This window comes from Schistocerca nitens, chromosome 3 (assembly GCF_023898315.1).
Source record: "Schistocerca nitens isolate TAMUIC-IGC-003100 chromosome 3, iqSchNite1.1, whole genome shotgun sequence".
Classification (NCBI taxonomy): domain Eukaryota; kingdom Metazoa; phylum Arthropoda; class Insecta; order Orthoptera; family Acrididae; genus Schistocerca; species Schistocerca nitens.
In genome coordinates, this window is record NC_064616.1 from 884,138,839 (window position 1) to 884,153,535 (window position 14,697).

Genomic DNA, 14,697 nt, shown 5'->3' on the forward strand with positions numbered 1-14,697 from the left:
AACGTACGAGGAGCATGTAACCGTATACCAAGGATGAGCTTGCAGACATTCACTAAAAGCACGGAACAGCTGATTGCAGTGGACGAGCCGCTGATCGCATTTATCGAGAAAACTTCCCAGACAGACATCAACCGCACCACAGTTTGCCTGCATCGAAATGTGTGCGAGTATGGGTCATTAAGAAGTGGCATGGCTACTTAGGTCGTTAGGGAAGATAGGTTGTTGGATGCTTTGCAGACTAATCCGAGTACTAGCATACGTGCCATTGCCTCGGGCTTCAGAATGTCTCGTAGCAGTGTGCAGCATGTTTTGCACGCAGAGCCCATACACACCTGTTATCTCCGAAGGGCGCGGTTATCGCACCACGATGACTATCCTCCAGGTATGCTTTCCCCACAGTAGTTTGTGCATCGAAGTGGCCGAAATGTGCAGTTCCCAGCTTATGCGTCGTTAACTGATGAGGCTGCATTCACGACGGATGGCGTATTTAATCACCTCAATGAGCATTTGTGGGTACCTAACTTTGTGCAGGATGACGTGGCTCTACATCGCTTCACAGTTAAGGTGTGGGCGGGTTCAGTCGGCGACTGCCTAATCGGGCCGCACCTTTCACCATCCCGCTTGACCGCCACGAATTATCAGACCTTTCTGCAACAGGTTCTTCGTGGATTGCTTGGAGATGTTCCAGCAAATGTGAGGCGCAGCTTGGGTTCCCTATCATTTTCGACTGGCTGTTAGTACTCATTTGAACAGGTCATTCTTGCATCGATGAATTGGGCGTGGTGGACCAGTTCCCTGACAGCCACATTAAATGGATATATCGAGTCTTGATTTCTTTCTGTGGGTATCCATGAAATCTCTCATGTATCGCGATCCTGTGGAGTCTGAAATGGATATCGTTGCAAGAATCGTCTGCCGAGCTACTAGAGTCAAAGAGGCGCGTTCGAGCGTGTCCGGCAGTCAATCCTTCATCGGTGTGAGATATGCGTGGCGTGTGACGGTGCAAACTTTGAGCATCTGTTGTAATGCTAGAGCAGTATTCATGTCGTACACCATGTGTACTCATTATGTCTGATAAATGCTTAAAATGAATCATTGTCTTCTTTCCTATCCGATCTTAGACTTCCGCCGGTCGGTGTGGCCGAGTGGTTCTAGTCGCTTCAGAATGGAACCGCGCGACCGCTACGGTCGCAGTTTCGAATCCTGCCTCGGGCATGGATGTGTGTGATGTCCTTAGGTTAGTTAGGTTTAAGTAGTTCTAAGTTCTAGGGGACTGATGATCTCCGATGTTAAGTCCCATAGTGCTCAGAGCCATATGAACCATTTGAACCTTATACTTCCGCTACCACACCACCCTGGCGTTCGTGCCCATGGGTTGCTATGCAATTATTAATCCTTATGATGTGCTCCACCTCCCCTAGAAGTTCGTCGCAACATTTCTGGGATACTTTGTATATAATATTAAACACTGCATGTTACATTTAGTACTGAATACGTACGACCTATTTAGAGTTTCCGGATAACAGGTCTGAAATTCGTGACATTGAATTGTGTATCTCTGACCACTGAGTCATACGCTTTGTGAAATAAATAAACGTTAAATAATAGCTTTGTGGGTTAATATCTTGTGGCGTCGATCGTATCAAACATAACAGTGAAACAAAGGGAATACACATATGTGACTGTTTGTGTTACAGGCTTTCGTCGCGTGCGCGTGGGGTATCTCCCAGATTGGCTTCGTCATCGTTTTGTATGGCTTGCTGAACTCTGGGGGCGCGCTGGTCACAGGCTGGCTGATGGAGAAGGTCGGCTCCCTGCTGCTGGTGTGCGTAGTGGGCTTGGCACACTTGGCTGTAATGATTGCCATGCTGCTTTGGAAGCCAGCCCCTTCGCACACGGCAGTATACTTCATCATAGCGGGACTGCTCGGCGCAGCAGACGGACATTGGGCTGTCCAAATAAACGGTTGGTGCCTTCTAGACTATTCGCAATGTTCGCACAACAGTAAATCTGCTGGTAGAATAATTTTTTCTTAAAAAATTGTTTTTACTAGCTACTAACTACACAAGAGAAACGATATGCAATTAGTAGTTGCAGTCTAAAATCATTCGCAGCTTACGAAAGGCTGGTGAGATCACTAGGCCTTTCATTAAGCCTTTGTTGTTGTTGTCTTCGGTCCAGAGACTGGTTTGATGCAGCTCTCCATGATACTCTATCCTGTGCAAGCTTCTTCAGCTCAAAATACCTACTACAACATACATCCTTCTGAATCTGCTTAATGCATTCGTCGCTTGGTCTCCCCCTACGATTTTTACCCTCCACGCTGCCCTCCAATACTAAATTGGTGATCCCTTGATGCCTCAAAATATATTCAACCAACCGATCCCTTCTTCTAGTCAAGTTGTGCCACAAACTCCTCTTCTCCCCAATTCTGTTCAAATCCTCCTCATTAGTTATTACCCATCTAATCTTCAGCATTCTTCTGTAGCACCACATTTCGAAAGCTTCTATTCTCTTCTTGTCTAAACTATTTATCGTCCACGTTTCACTTCCATTACGTGGCTACACTCCATACAAATACTTTTAGAAACGACTTCCTGACACTTAAATCTATACTCGATGTCAACAAGCTTCTCTTCTTCAGAAACGCTTTCCTTGCCATTGCAGGCTACATTTTATATCCTCTCTACTTTGACCATCATCATTTATTTTGCTCCCCAAATAGCAAAACTCAATTACTACTTTGTGTCTCATTTCCTGATTTAATTCGAGTACTTTACATTATCCTCGTTTTGCTTCTGTTGATGTTCATCTTATATCCTCCTTTCAAGACACTGTCCATTTCGTTCAGCTGCTCTCCCAGCTCTTTTGCTGTCTCTGACAGAATTACAATGTCACCGAAACACCTCAAAGTTTTTATTTCTTCTCCATGGACTTTAATTCCTACTCCAAATGTTTCTTTTGTTTCCTTTACTGCTAGCTCAATATATAGATTGAATAACATCGGGGACAGGCTACAAGCCTGTCTCACTCCCTTCCCAACCGCTGCTTCCCTTTCATACCCCTCGACTCTTATAACTGCAATCTGGTTTCTGTACGAACTGTAAGTAGCCTTTCGCTCATCGTATTTGACCCCTGCCATCCTCAGAATTTGAAAGAGAGTATGCCCGTCAACACTGTCAAAATCTTTCCCTAAGTCTACAAATGCCAGAAACGTAGGTTTGCCTTTCCTTAATCTATTATCTAAGATAAGTCGTAGGATCAGTATTCCATCACGTATTCCAACATTTCTTCGGAATCCAAACTGATCTTCCCCGAAGTCAGCTTCTACTAATTTTACCATTCGTCTGTAAATAATTCGTGTTAGTATTTTGCAGCCGTGAGTTATTAAACTGATAGTTAGGTAATTTTCACACCTGTCAACACCTGCTTTCTTTGGAATTAGAAATACTGTATTCTTCTTGAAGTCTGAGGGTATTTCGCCTGTCTCATACATCTTGTTCACCGGATGGTAGAGTTTTCCCATGGCTGGCTCTTCCAAGGCTATCAGTAATTCTAATGGCCTTGTTTCGACTTAGGTCTTTCATTGCTCTGTCAAATTCTTCACGCAGTATCGTATCTCCCAATTCATCTTCAACTACAACCACTTCCATTTCAATAATATTGCCCTGAAGTACATCGCCCTTGTATAGACCCTCTATAATCTCCTTCCACCTTTCTGCCTTCCATTCTTTGCTTAGAACGGGTTTTCCATCCGAGTTCTTGATATTCACTTTTCTCCAAAGGTCTCTTTAATTTTCCTGTAGGTAATATCTATCTAGTGATATATGCCTCTACATCCTTACATTTGTCCTCTAGCCATCCCTGCTTAGCCATCTTACACTTCCTGTTAATCTCATTTTTGAGACCATTGTATTTCTTTTTGCCTGCTTTATTTACTGCATTTTTATATTTTCTTCTTTCATCAAATGAATTCACTATCTCTTCTGTTACCCAAGGGTTTCTACTAGCCCTCGTCTTTTTACCTACTTCACCCTGCTGCCTTCACTATTTCATCTCTTAAAACTACCCATTCTTCTTCTACTGTATTTCTTTCCCCCGTTCTTGACAATCGTTTCCTAGTGCTCCCCCTGAACCTCCTTAATTTATCGCCTATTTGCAGTTTTAATCCACAGTTCACAACCAATAGATTGTGGTCAGAGTCCACATCTGCTCTTGGAAGTATCTTACACTTTCAAACCTGGTTCCCAAATCTCTGTCTTACCATTATATAATATATCTTAAACCTTCCAGTGTCTCCAGGTCTCTTCCACGTATACAGCCTTCTCTCATGATTCTTAAACCAAGTGTTAGCTATGATTATGTTATGCTCCGTGCAAAATTCTACCAGGCAGCTTCCTCTTTCATTCCTTACCCCCATTCCATATTCACCTACTACTTCTTTTCCTTTTCCTACTATTGAATTCCAGTCCCCCATGACTATTAAAGTTTCGGCTCCTTTCATTATCTGAATAATTTTTTTTATCTCATCGTACATTTCTTCAATCTCTTCATCTGAAGAGCAAGTTGGCATATAAACTTGTACTACTATGGTAGGCGTGGGCTTCGTGTCTATCTTGGCTACAATAATGCGTTCACTACGCTGTTCGTAGTAGTTTACCCGCGTTCCGAGTTTTTATTCATCATTAAATGTACTCCTGCATTACCCCTATTTGATTTTGTGTTTATAACCCTGTATTCACCTGACCAGAAGTCGTGTTCCTCCTGCCACCGAACTTCAATAATTCCCACTATATCTAACTATAACTTATCCATTTCCCTTTTTAAATTTTCTAATCTACCTGCCCGATTAAGGGATCTGACATTCCACGCTCCGACCCGCAGAATGCCAGTTTTGCTTCTCCTGATAACGACTTCCTCCTGAGTAATCCCGTCCGGAGATCCGAATGGGGGACTATTTTATCTACGGAATATTTTACCCAACAGGACGCCATCATCATTTAGCCATACAATAAAGCTGCAAGCCGTCGGGAGAAATTACAGCTGTAGTTTCCCCTTCCTTTGAGCCGTTCGCAATACCAGCACAGAAAGATCGTTTTGGTTAATGTTACAAGGCCAGATCAGTCAATCATCCAGATCATTGCCCCTGAAACTACTGAAAAGGCTGCTGCCCTTCTTCAGGAACCACACGTTTGTCTGGTCTCTCAAGAGATACCCCTCCGTTGTGGTTGCACCTGCGGTGCGGCTATCTGTATCGCTGAGGCATGCTGAGAGGCACCCACATGCCTTGCTCATACTGTGGCACCAAGCAGTCAGGCCTGCAAGATGAGTGGTCTGCCAAGCGAGTGGATTCATTCTTATTTATCGAGTAACATGAACTCTCGTACTTACAATTAAGTTACAAATTATCCTCCTGTATGAATAATACGCAACGGAAACGCACATCTGACTATCAGTGATTTACAGAACTCTGACTGTTCACTACGCACTGGCAATACCACATTTTCTTTTTTTTTTTTTTTTTTATTTGACGGCTTTTATCAACACGTGGCCACCGCACTGAATATGAATGGCGCACACATTATAAATTCGGGACATCATGACAACATACAATTCCAAGGAATAGTCCACCAGTCTTTTTCTTTTCACTATCTTATTTATTCCGATAAATTCTATAACCTAAACACACAAATTCTATAACCTACAACAATAACACATGAGAAATTTCGCCCAGTGGGCATGGCTTTACATTGGTGAATCTCTATATTATGGTCTCGTAATTATTTAACGCTACAGTGCACTTTCTGGATAGGATGGTGGATCTTTTATTATACCTCACACTTCGACTCTCACAATCATCATCACGAAACTTTCCTCCAGACCGAGCGGTACCGAAGGAACAGGCATAACCCACTAATCTTTTGAAACTACCTTGCTACTCTCCCATGAAAACCACACATACCCAAATTACATGACATACACCACACTACGACATGGAATACAAAACACTAAATAGTCACAACACTATCACTTTCAGCTTTCCCACTTCAATTAGTATTTATCCCAGCTTCACACGACACTGACCCACTTTGGAATTCTACTTTCCTACTATGAACTCTGGAGATATTTGCACGTCTTCCTGTGCAATGCAAGCCAAGTGGCGTTGCTGGATAGACGGCCGACTCACCTTGCTTCTCTCTGAGTTTGAATCTAGCGTCACACGGAATCATACCACGCAAAGTAATATTAAGAACATATTCATCACACACGCGAGTCCTCAACTGATACCATGGACGAGTCCTTCTCTTTATCCTTTGTCTCATACACAGATTGAGACTCACACAGTACTCTCCACGTGGAAGTACTCGTCTCTAATTTCAAGTCCTGCACACGCCATTTCTTAAATATTTCAACTTATTGTACACACGCTAGTAATTCAGCTTAACTTAAGCACACGGAAGTATTTCAACTTATTGCTACACGTGGTTTCATTGTGACCATTGGTCACTTCCGAAGATTACTACAATCCCATTAATATTACCTGCCTGACATTTAATCCTCCCCACAAAAGTTCCTGAAATAGAGAAATTATTATTTCAAACTACTCTTAAATATTCCACATGCATACCATGTCTCCACTCTTTTGTCATTACGGAGCACCACTAAAACAGGTCTTAACAGCACAAGATCCAGCGGCAGAGTGCTGAAACATGGCCGTTCTCGAGGTCCTCTCGCACCTCTGCTGAAGTGGGGGAGCACCTTGCTACCGTATTGGTCAGCCACATTTCAGGCGCTCAAAGCTCAGGTAAATTTCATCTCTTTGGTCCCACCAAAGGTGGCCAAAGGATCGACTCAAAGATGATCATATATTCACATTCACTATCTGCGGTTAGCAGACGACCATACATTCATTCATTTCACAGATCTCACCAAACTGGATGTAGGGATTTATTTTGTGGGAGTGCACATTTGATCAATTAAATAAATAAACTGTCATTCTTTCCCACACTGGTATCCGGCTTCGCTGTATTAATTGAAATTTAGTTATTTTATAAAAAAATGTGTTGTTCTGACAAAAATAATGAAGTATGTTGTACCTATTTTCAATGTCGGGCGGTACTGTACCCTTTCAATGCAAGCCTCCGCTCCACCGGCAAAGTAAATGGTTCCTTATTATGCTGCAGGTAAGCTAAGTCAGATTCAAGCCTCAATTCAGCATGTTTTCTCTATACATCTCTAATGCTGATTTCATCACACACAATATGACTGATGTGTGTCGAACATTTAGTACAGCAATATTAAATGTAGAGGCACTTAAACATACTTTGGTTTGGTAAGAGAACCAGTCTGAAGTATGGTTCTATGTATGTTAGCCCAGTACTTAACCATATCTGTAACTTTTCCTTCAGAAGTGGTCGGTTTCCTGACCGATTAAAGTACTCGGTAGTGAAGCCACTTTATAAAAAGGGAGACAGGGATAATGTTGACAATTATAGACCTATTTCTATGCCATCGGTGTTTGCTAAAGTTATCGGGAGGGTTGTATATACAAGGTTACTGGAGCATTTAAATTCACATAATTTGCTGTCAAATGTACAGTTTGGTTTTAGAAATGGCTTAACAACTGAAAATGCTATATTCTCTTTTCTCTGTGAGGTTTTGGACGGATTAAATAAAAGGTTGCGAACGTTAGGTGTTTTCTTTGATTTAACGAAGGCTTTTGACTGTGTTGACCACAAAATATTACTGCAGAAGTTGGACCATTATGGAGTAAGGGGAGTAGCTTACAATTGGTTCGCCTCTTACTTTAAGAGCAGAAAGCAGAAGGTAATTCTCCGCAATATTGAGAGTGGTAGTGATGTTCAGTTCCAATGGGGCACTGTTAAGTGGGGCGTTCCCCAAGGGTCGGTGCTGGGGTCACTGGTGTTTCTTATTTATATAAATGATATGCATTCTAGTATTACAGGTGATTCAAAAATATTTCTGTTTGCTGATGACACCAGCTTGGTAGTCAAGGATCTTGTGTGTAATATTGAAACATTATCAAATAATGTAGTTCATGAAATAAGTTCGTGGATTGTGGAAAATAATTTGATGCTAAATCGCAGTAAGACTCAGTTTTTACGGTTTCTAACTCACAATTCAACAAGAACTGATATTTTGATCAGACAGAATGGGCATATTATATAGCGAGACGGAACAGTTAAAGTTCCTAGGCGTTCGAATAGATAGTAAGCTGTTGTGGAAAGCCCATGTTCAGAATCTTGTTCAGAAATTAAATGCTGCTTTATTTACCATTAGAATAGTATCTGAAATAAGTGACATTTCAACACGAAAAGTAGTCTACTTCGCATATTTTCATACGCTTATGTCATATGGTATTATTTTTGGGGGTAATTCTTCTGATTCTAAAAGGGTATTTTTGCCTCAAAAACGGGCAGTTCGTGCTATGTGTGGTGTAAGTTCGAAAACCTCTTGTTGACACCTATTCTATAGTCTGGGAATTTTGACATTGCCCTCACAGTATGTATTTTCTTTAATGTCGTTTGTTGTTAGCAATATTAGCTTATTCCCAAGAGTTAGCAGCTTTCACTCAGTTAATACCAGGCAGAAATCAAATCTGCATGTGGAATGCACTTCCTTGACTCTTGTGCAAAAGGAGTGCAGTATTCTGCTGCATCCATTTTCAATAAGCTACCACAAGAACTCAAAAATCTTAGCAGTAGCCGAAACACTTTTAAGTCTAAACTGAAGAGTTTCCTCATGGCACACGCCTTCTATTCTGTCGAGGAGCTCCTGGAAGAGCTAAAAAATTAAGCAAATTCCAGTGTTACATTGTTGATTTTCTTTATTTAAACTTACGACTTGTCGCCTGAATACGTTTCTTATAGTTCATTTTATCTGTTTCTACAATCGTGTTATAATTTCATGTATTGACTCGTTCCATGACCATGGAGTCTTATCCTTAATGTGGTCCCACGGAACAATAAATAAATAAATAAATAAATAAATATTAGAAAACTACCTAACCTTGTTTAAATGCTGTATAAAATGATTAAACAATAATAATAATAATAATAATAATAATAATAATAATACTAACAATAATAAATGTGTATATGGTTTGAGATCTATAACAACTCACCCGAGTTTAAGGAAAATGGAATCAATTCGTGTGCAGAGATACAGTGGAAAAGGGTATTAAGAAGCACTTTGAGTAAAGAGGCTTACCTTCCGTATCGCTACTATCCGCAAAGATTTAATCCTCTTAACAGAAAGGATCAATGACATTAATATTACAACGAAAACTAGTTTAAAAATTCTGGATAATGAACGAACGTATAATATTACTAGAAGTAATTATGGAAATATTGCCGCTGAAAAAATTATGAAAACTTTGTAGCGTATGCCCAGAGAATTAGGAGATTCAAATCAAATCAGATGTTCCGTAAGCACAACAGGTTTTTAGGATCGGGCTTAATAAAGATTTTTCCAGCTCAGTTATCTCGCATTGTCCGCCCCCGGTAGCTGAGTGGTCAGCGCGACAGACTGTCAATCCTAAGGGCCCGGGTTCGATTCCCGGCTGGGTCGGAGATTTTCTCTGTTCAGGAACTGGGTGTTGTGTTGTCCTAATCATCATCATTTCATCCCCATCGACGCGCAAGTCGCCGAAGTGACGTCAAATCGAAAGACTTGCACCAGGCGAGCGGTCTACCCGACGGGAGGCCCTCGTCACACGACATTTCATTTCATTTATCTCGCATTAAAGAGGTAGAGTAGTTCTGGGTGGACAGTTACGAGAACTCTCAAAGGTTGAACAATATAAGTAAATGGGAACAAAATGCAATTTGCAATATTTCTTTGGTCCTGTGCATAACGGATAGGATCACCGAAGGAAATGTGAAGAAAGAAAGTAAATAATATGAGAACTATAAATCTCCGAAATCGATAACATTAAAAAAAACTAATATAGTTAAAAAACTGACGCCTGTGCACTAATGCTTAACAACAGCGTTAATTCATGTTTCCAACAAGGACAAGTAGATTTCTGTGTGACTGAGCTCTGTTGTGATATAACTACTATCCAAAGCGCATGCAGCAAATTATATAAGAATACCCGCCTACCACTGATGTAGCCTACAAACTCATCATAGCGGCTGTAGGAAATGAAACAAAATATACCAACATGACCAACCGGTGGAACAGAAAGACTTTAATAAGGAATCACATTACTGACAGGAGATATTACTCGTCATTAAAATAATGTTAGAGTTTGCCAACCAACACAGGTTACATCTAAGAGTAGAGTGGGTATAGTACAGAACGTATGTGTATGATATGATGCTGGATACTCAAATGTCTTAAACTCTACAGGGTTCAACAAAATTGTTACAGTTCTGTAAATGTATTGTGGAACGATGGAACAACAGTCTCTAAATAAACAACATAAACAATGGAAAACCACGTTTATAGTCACGAATTATTAAGATTAGAAAGGGAATGTTTCAGGATAATTCTTTGTCTCTGCTCTTATATTGTATTTGCACGGTTTCTCTCTTCAGACAACATAATACACTACTGGTTCTTCAAATAGCGACACCATGTTGGTTGTTTGTGAGAAGATGGAATTATTTCTCGAGTAAGGAGGAGATATTTCTACCAGCACGTGTCGGAATTCGATAACGACGGGGCCGCGCGGGATTAGCCGAGCGGTCTCAGGCGCTGCAGTCATGGACTGTGCGGCTGGTAACGGCGGAGGTTCGAGTCCTCCCTCGGGCATGGGTGTCTGTGTTTGTCCTTCGGATAATTTAGGTTAAGTAGTGTGTAAGCTTAGGGACTTATGACCTTAGCAGTGAAGTCCCATAAGATTTCACACACATTTGAACATAACGACGGGGTCGCTGATCGTCAACACTCCGATTTATGATTCATCAACATTGCCGCTCGCTTTGGTTGGGATCCTCAGACAGTCACATGAATATGAAATCGATGTGTCCGGGAGAACCATACACAGTTCCCTGCAGGATCTCAGTGGCTCCAAGAGAGTAGCGCGAGAGAGGAGACTATATTGTTCCCTCGACCACACAGGAACGTCACGAGCATTTAGTCAGAAAATGGCTTGCTTGCAGCGAGACAAATGTCCATATGAACAGTGAAACGGCGTCTGGGCCACTACGGACTCTCAGCACCATGGCTATTGTTCCGGATTCCCTCAACACGGCAGCGGAGAGAAATGCGCCAACAGTGATGTGCTCAACTACAACACTGGCCTTGCCTTTTCAGACGAGTCTCGGTTCTGCCTACACCATCACGATGGAAGTATCCGCATCTTGAGGCTTCGAAAAGAACAAACTTGAATTAGCCACCGTTATACGAGCCCACCACCTGGTGTGATTATATACGGTGCCTATGTGTACACAACAAAAACGCTTCTGGTTGTCATAGTACAAAATTTGGACAGTAGCTGATGTATGTTTGACCCGTCTTCCAGACCTCCTTAACTTCATCTTTCAACAAGATAACGCAAGACCACGCAAAGCGCGTGCCTCCTGACGTGCTTCGATAGAGAGGGTGTTCGACTGTGCACTGTCCTGCACAGTCTCCTGATGTCTCGCTTACAGAAAACGGTTGTCATGGATTACCTAGAGACCAGCACACCTCCGCTCGTCATACACTGCGATCGATGAACTCTGGCATAGAGTTGAAGTGGTATGGAGCTCTGCATCCGGGTCTTTCATCCAAGCTCGAAAAGATTCGATGCCCAGCCAGGCTCGAGCAGTGGTTGCTGCTATAAGTAGCAGCTCAGTGTACTAATCTTCGCACACTGCAGACGTCCAGCTCACCTACAAATTTAATCGTGTACTATTCCTACTATGCTGATATGCACAATAGCCCGCATCTCGTGGTCGTGCGGTAGCGTTCTCGCTTCCCACGCTCGGGTTCCCGGGTTCGATTCCCGGCGGGGTCAGGGATTTTCTCTGCCTCGTGATGGCTGGATGTTGTGTGATGTCCTTAGGTTAGTTAGGTTTAAGTAGTTCTAAGTTCTAGGGGACTGATGACCATAGATGTTTAGTCCCATAGTGCTCAGAGCCATATGCACAATAATTAAAACTTCCTTATTTTTCATTCTTCCTCATGTTGCAATTTTAACAGCCAGTAGCGTATATACACTCCCGGAAGAATGTTTCTAGTTCACTCAAGAATTATTGTTGCAACAGTCCATATGCAGGCGCTGACTGTGGAATCCAGTCTACCTGCTGCAACGGTCGGAGGTTCGAATCCGGCCTCGGGCTTAGATGTGTGTGATGTCCTTAGGTTAGTTAGGTTTACGTAGTTCTAAGTTGCAGGGGACTGATGACCTCAGATGTTAAGTCCCATAGTGCTCAGAGCCATTTAAACCATTTTTGAACCAGTCTATCGTACAATTCTACATCTTCATTTATACTCCGCAAGCCACCCAACGATGTGTGGTGGAGGGCACTTAATGTGCCACTGTCATTACCTACCTTTCCTGATCCAGTCGCGTATGGTTAGCGGGAAGAACGACTGCCGGAAAGCCTCCGTGCGCGCTCGAATCTCTCTAATTTTACATTCGTGATCTCCTCGAGAGGTATAAGTACGGCGAAGCAATATATTCGATACCTCATCCAGAAACGCACCCTTCCGAAACCTGGACAGCAAGCTACACCGCGATGCAGAGCGCCTCTCTTGCAGAGTCTGCCACTTGAGTTTGCTAAACATCTCCGTAACGCTATCACGCTTGCTAAATAACTCTGTGACGAAACGCGCCGCTTTGGATCTTCTCTATCTCCTCCGTCAACCCGACCTGGTACGGATCCCACACTCATGAGCAATACTCAAGTATAGGTCGAACGAGCGTTTTGTAAGCCACCTCCTTTGTTGATGGACTACATTTTCTAAGGACTCTCCCAATGAATCTCAACCTGGCACCCGCCTTACCAACAATTAGTTTTATATGATCATTCCACTTCAAATCGTTCCGCACGAATACTCCCAGATATTTTACGGAAGTAACTGTTACCAGTGTTTGTTCCGCTATCATATAATCATACAATAAAGGATCGTTCTTTCTATGTATTCGCAATACATTACATTTGTCTGTGTTAAGGGTCAGTTGCCACTCCCTGCACCAAGTGCCTATCCGCTGCAGATCTTCCTGCATTTCGCTGCAATTTTCTAATGCTGCAACTTCTCTGTATACTACAGCATCATCCGCGAAAAGCCGCATGGAACTTCCGACACTATCTACTAGGTCATTTATATATAGTATGAAAAGCAATGGTCCCATAACACTCCCTTGTGGCACGCCAGAGGTTACTTTAACATCTGTAGACGTCTCTCCATTGAGAACAACATGCTGTATTCTGTTTCTTCCTTCAATACAGCCACACAGTTGGTCTGATATTCCGTAGGCTCTTACTTTGTTTATCAAGCGACAGTGCGGAACTGTTGGAAAATAATGTCCTGGGATTCGTTACTCCACGCATGCTCGACCTGATCACGTAGTTCTGTAACAGTTGACGAGTCACTTCTCGTCCGATCGTATCACACGCGTGCTCGATTGGAGACAAATTCGGAGATCGTGCTGGCCAGGGAAGCTGTTGCACGTCTTGCACTGCGCCCTGAGTTTCACGGGCAGTGTGTAGGCGAGCATTGTCCTGTTGGAACAACACATCACCTTATTGTTACAAGAGCAACAAAATAACGCGTCCAACCTCATTCTGCACGTACCGTGCGCTGGTTAGCGCCCACTCCAGAAACATCAAAGGTGAAAAAGAGTTACAGCTTACCCTAAGGCTTGGTGTGAGACCAGTGTGTCTAGGACGAATGCACTCTACGAGACAGCGCTCATCAACTCTACGCTGTACACGTAAACGACCATCACTTGTGCGTAGACAGGATTTACTTTCATCGCTGATGATCAGGAGCGCCATTCCTTCAACCAAGTGAGCCTCTGATGGCACCAGTCAAGCCATGCAAAACTGGTTCAAATGGTTCTTAGCACTATGGCACTTAACTTCTGAGATCATCAGTCCCCCAGAACTTAGAACTACTTAACCTAAGGACGTCACACACATCCATGCCCGAGGCAGGATTCGAACCTGCGACTGTAGCGGTCGCGCGGTTCCAGACTGTAGCGCCGAGAGCCGCTCGGCCACCCCGTCGGCCAAGCCATGCACCACGATGCTGTGTGGAAAGGGGACTAGAGATCTGCGCGCCTATTGTGCCACTGCTAATAACCGGTTCGCAACAGTTTCTATTGACACAAGCCCTCTTATCTTGGCTGTGGTAGCTGTCAACGCTGCCCTCACAATACGACGAACCTGGCGGGGGTCTGTGCTGCGTGAACGTCCAGAAACTCGTCTACGGGTGTGAAAATGTTCACGTGATCGGAAGCTCTCAATTTGATAAAGTTCAAGCCCGCTCAGTTGGTCGTAGGAAATGCGAGTGCGTCTCCGTAACATGCTTACCTGTTTACCTTACATGGTGGCACCACTCTAAGCCTTCTGGCTGCGAGAATTCCCTATTAATGGGTAGACAGGACTCCGGTAGCTACGCCACTACGCTATCTGTTCGCAGGCGACGTTAAAACAATCATCAGTACATCTACACAGATTTTTCTATATATCAGAGTCATCTTCTTTCCTTAGATATTTTAGCGACTGCTACGGTCGC

General features: G+C 42.9%; 1 protein-coding gene across 5 annotated transcripts in view; it reads left to right on the forward strand.

Annotated features, from left to right (window-relative positions):
* LOC126249805 (UNC93-like protein) overlaps positions 1-14,697 on the forward strand; it is a 448,375-nt gene that overhangs the window by 367,854 nt on the left and 65,824 nt on the right. For all 5 annotated transcript variants that reach the window (XM_049951504.1, XM_049951499.1, XM_049951502.1 and 2 more), the window contains one exon: positions 1,698-1,965. In XM_049951504.1, coding sequence (XP_049807461.1) covers positions 1,698-1,965 — 268 coding nt within the window. The remainder of the gene's footprint in view (positions 1-1,697; positions 1,966-14,697) is intronic.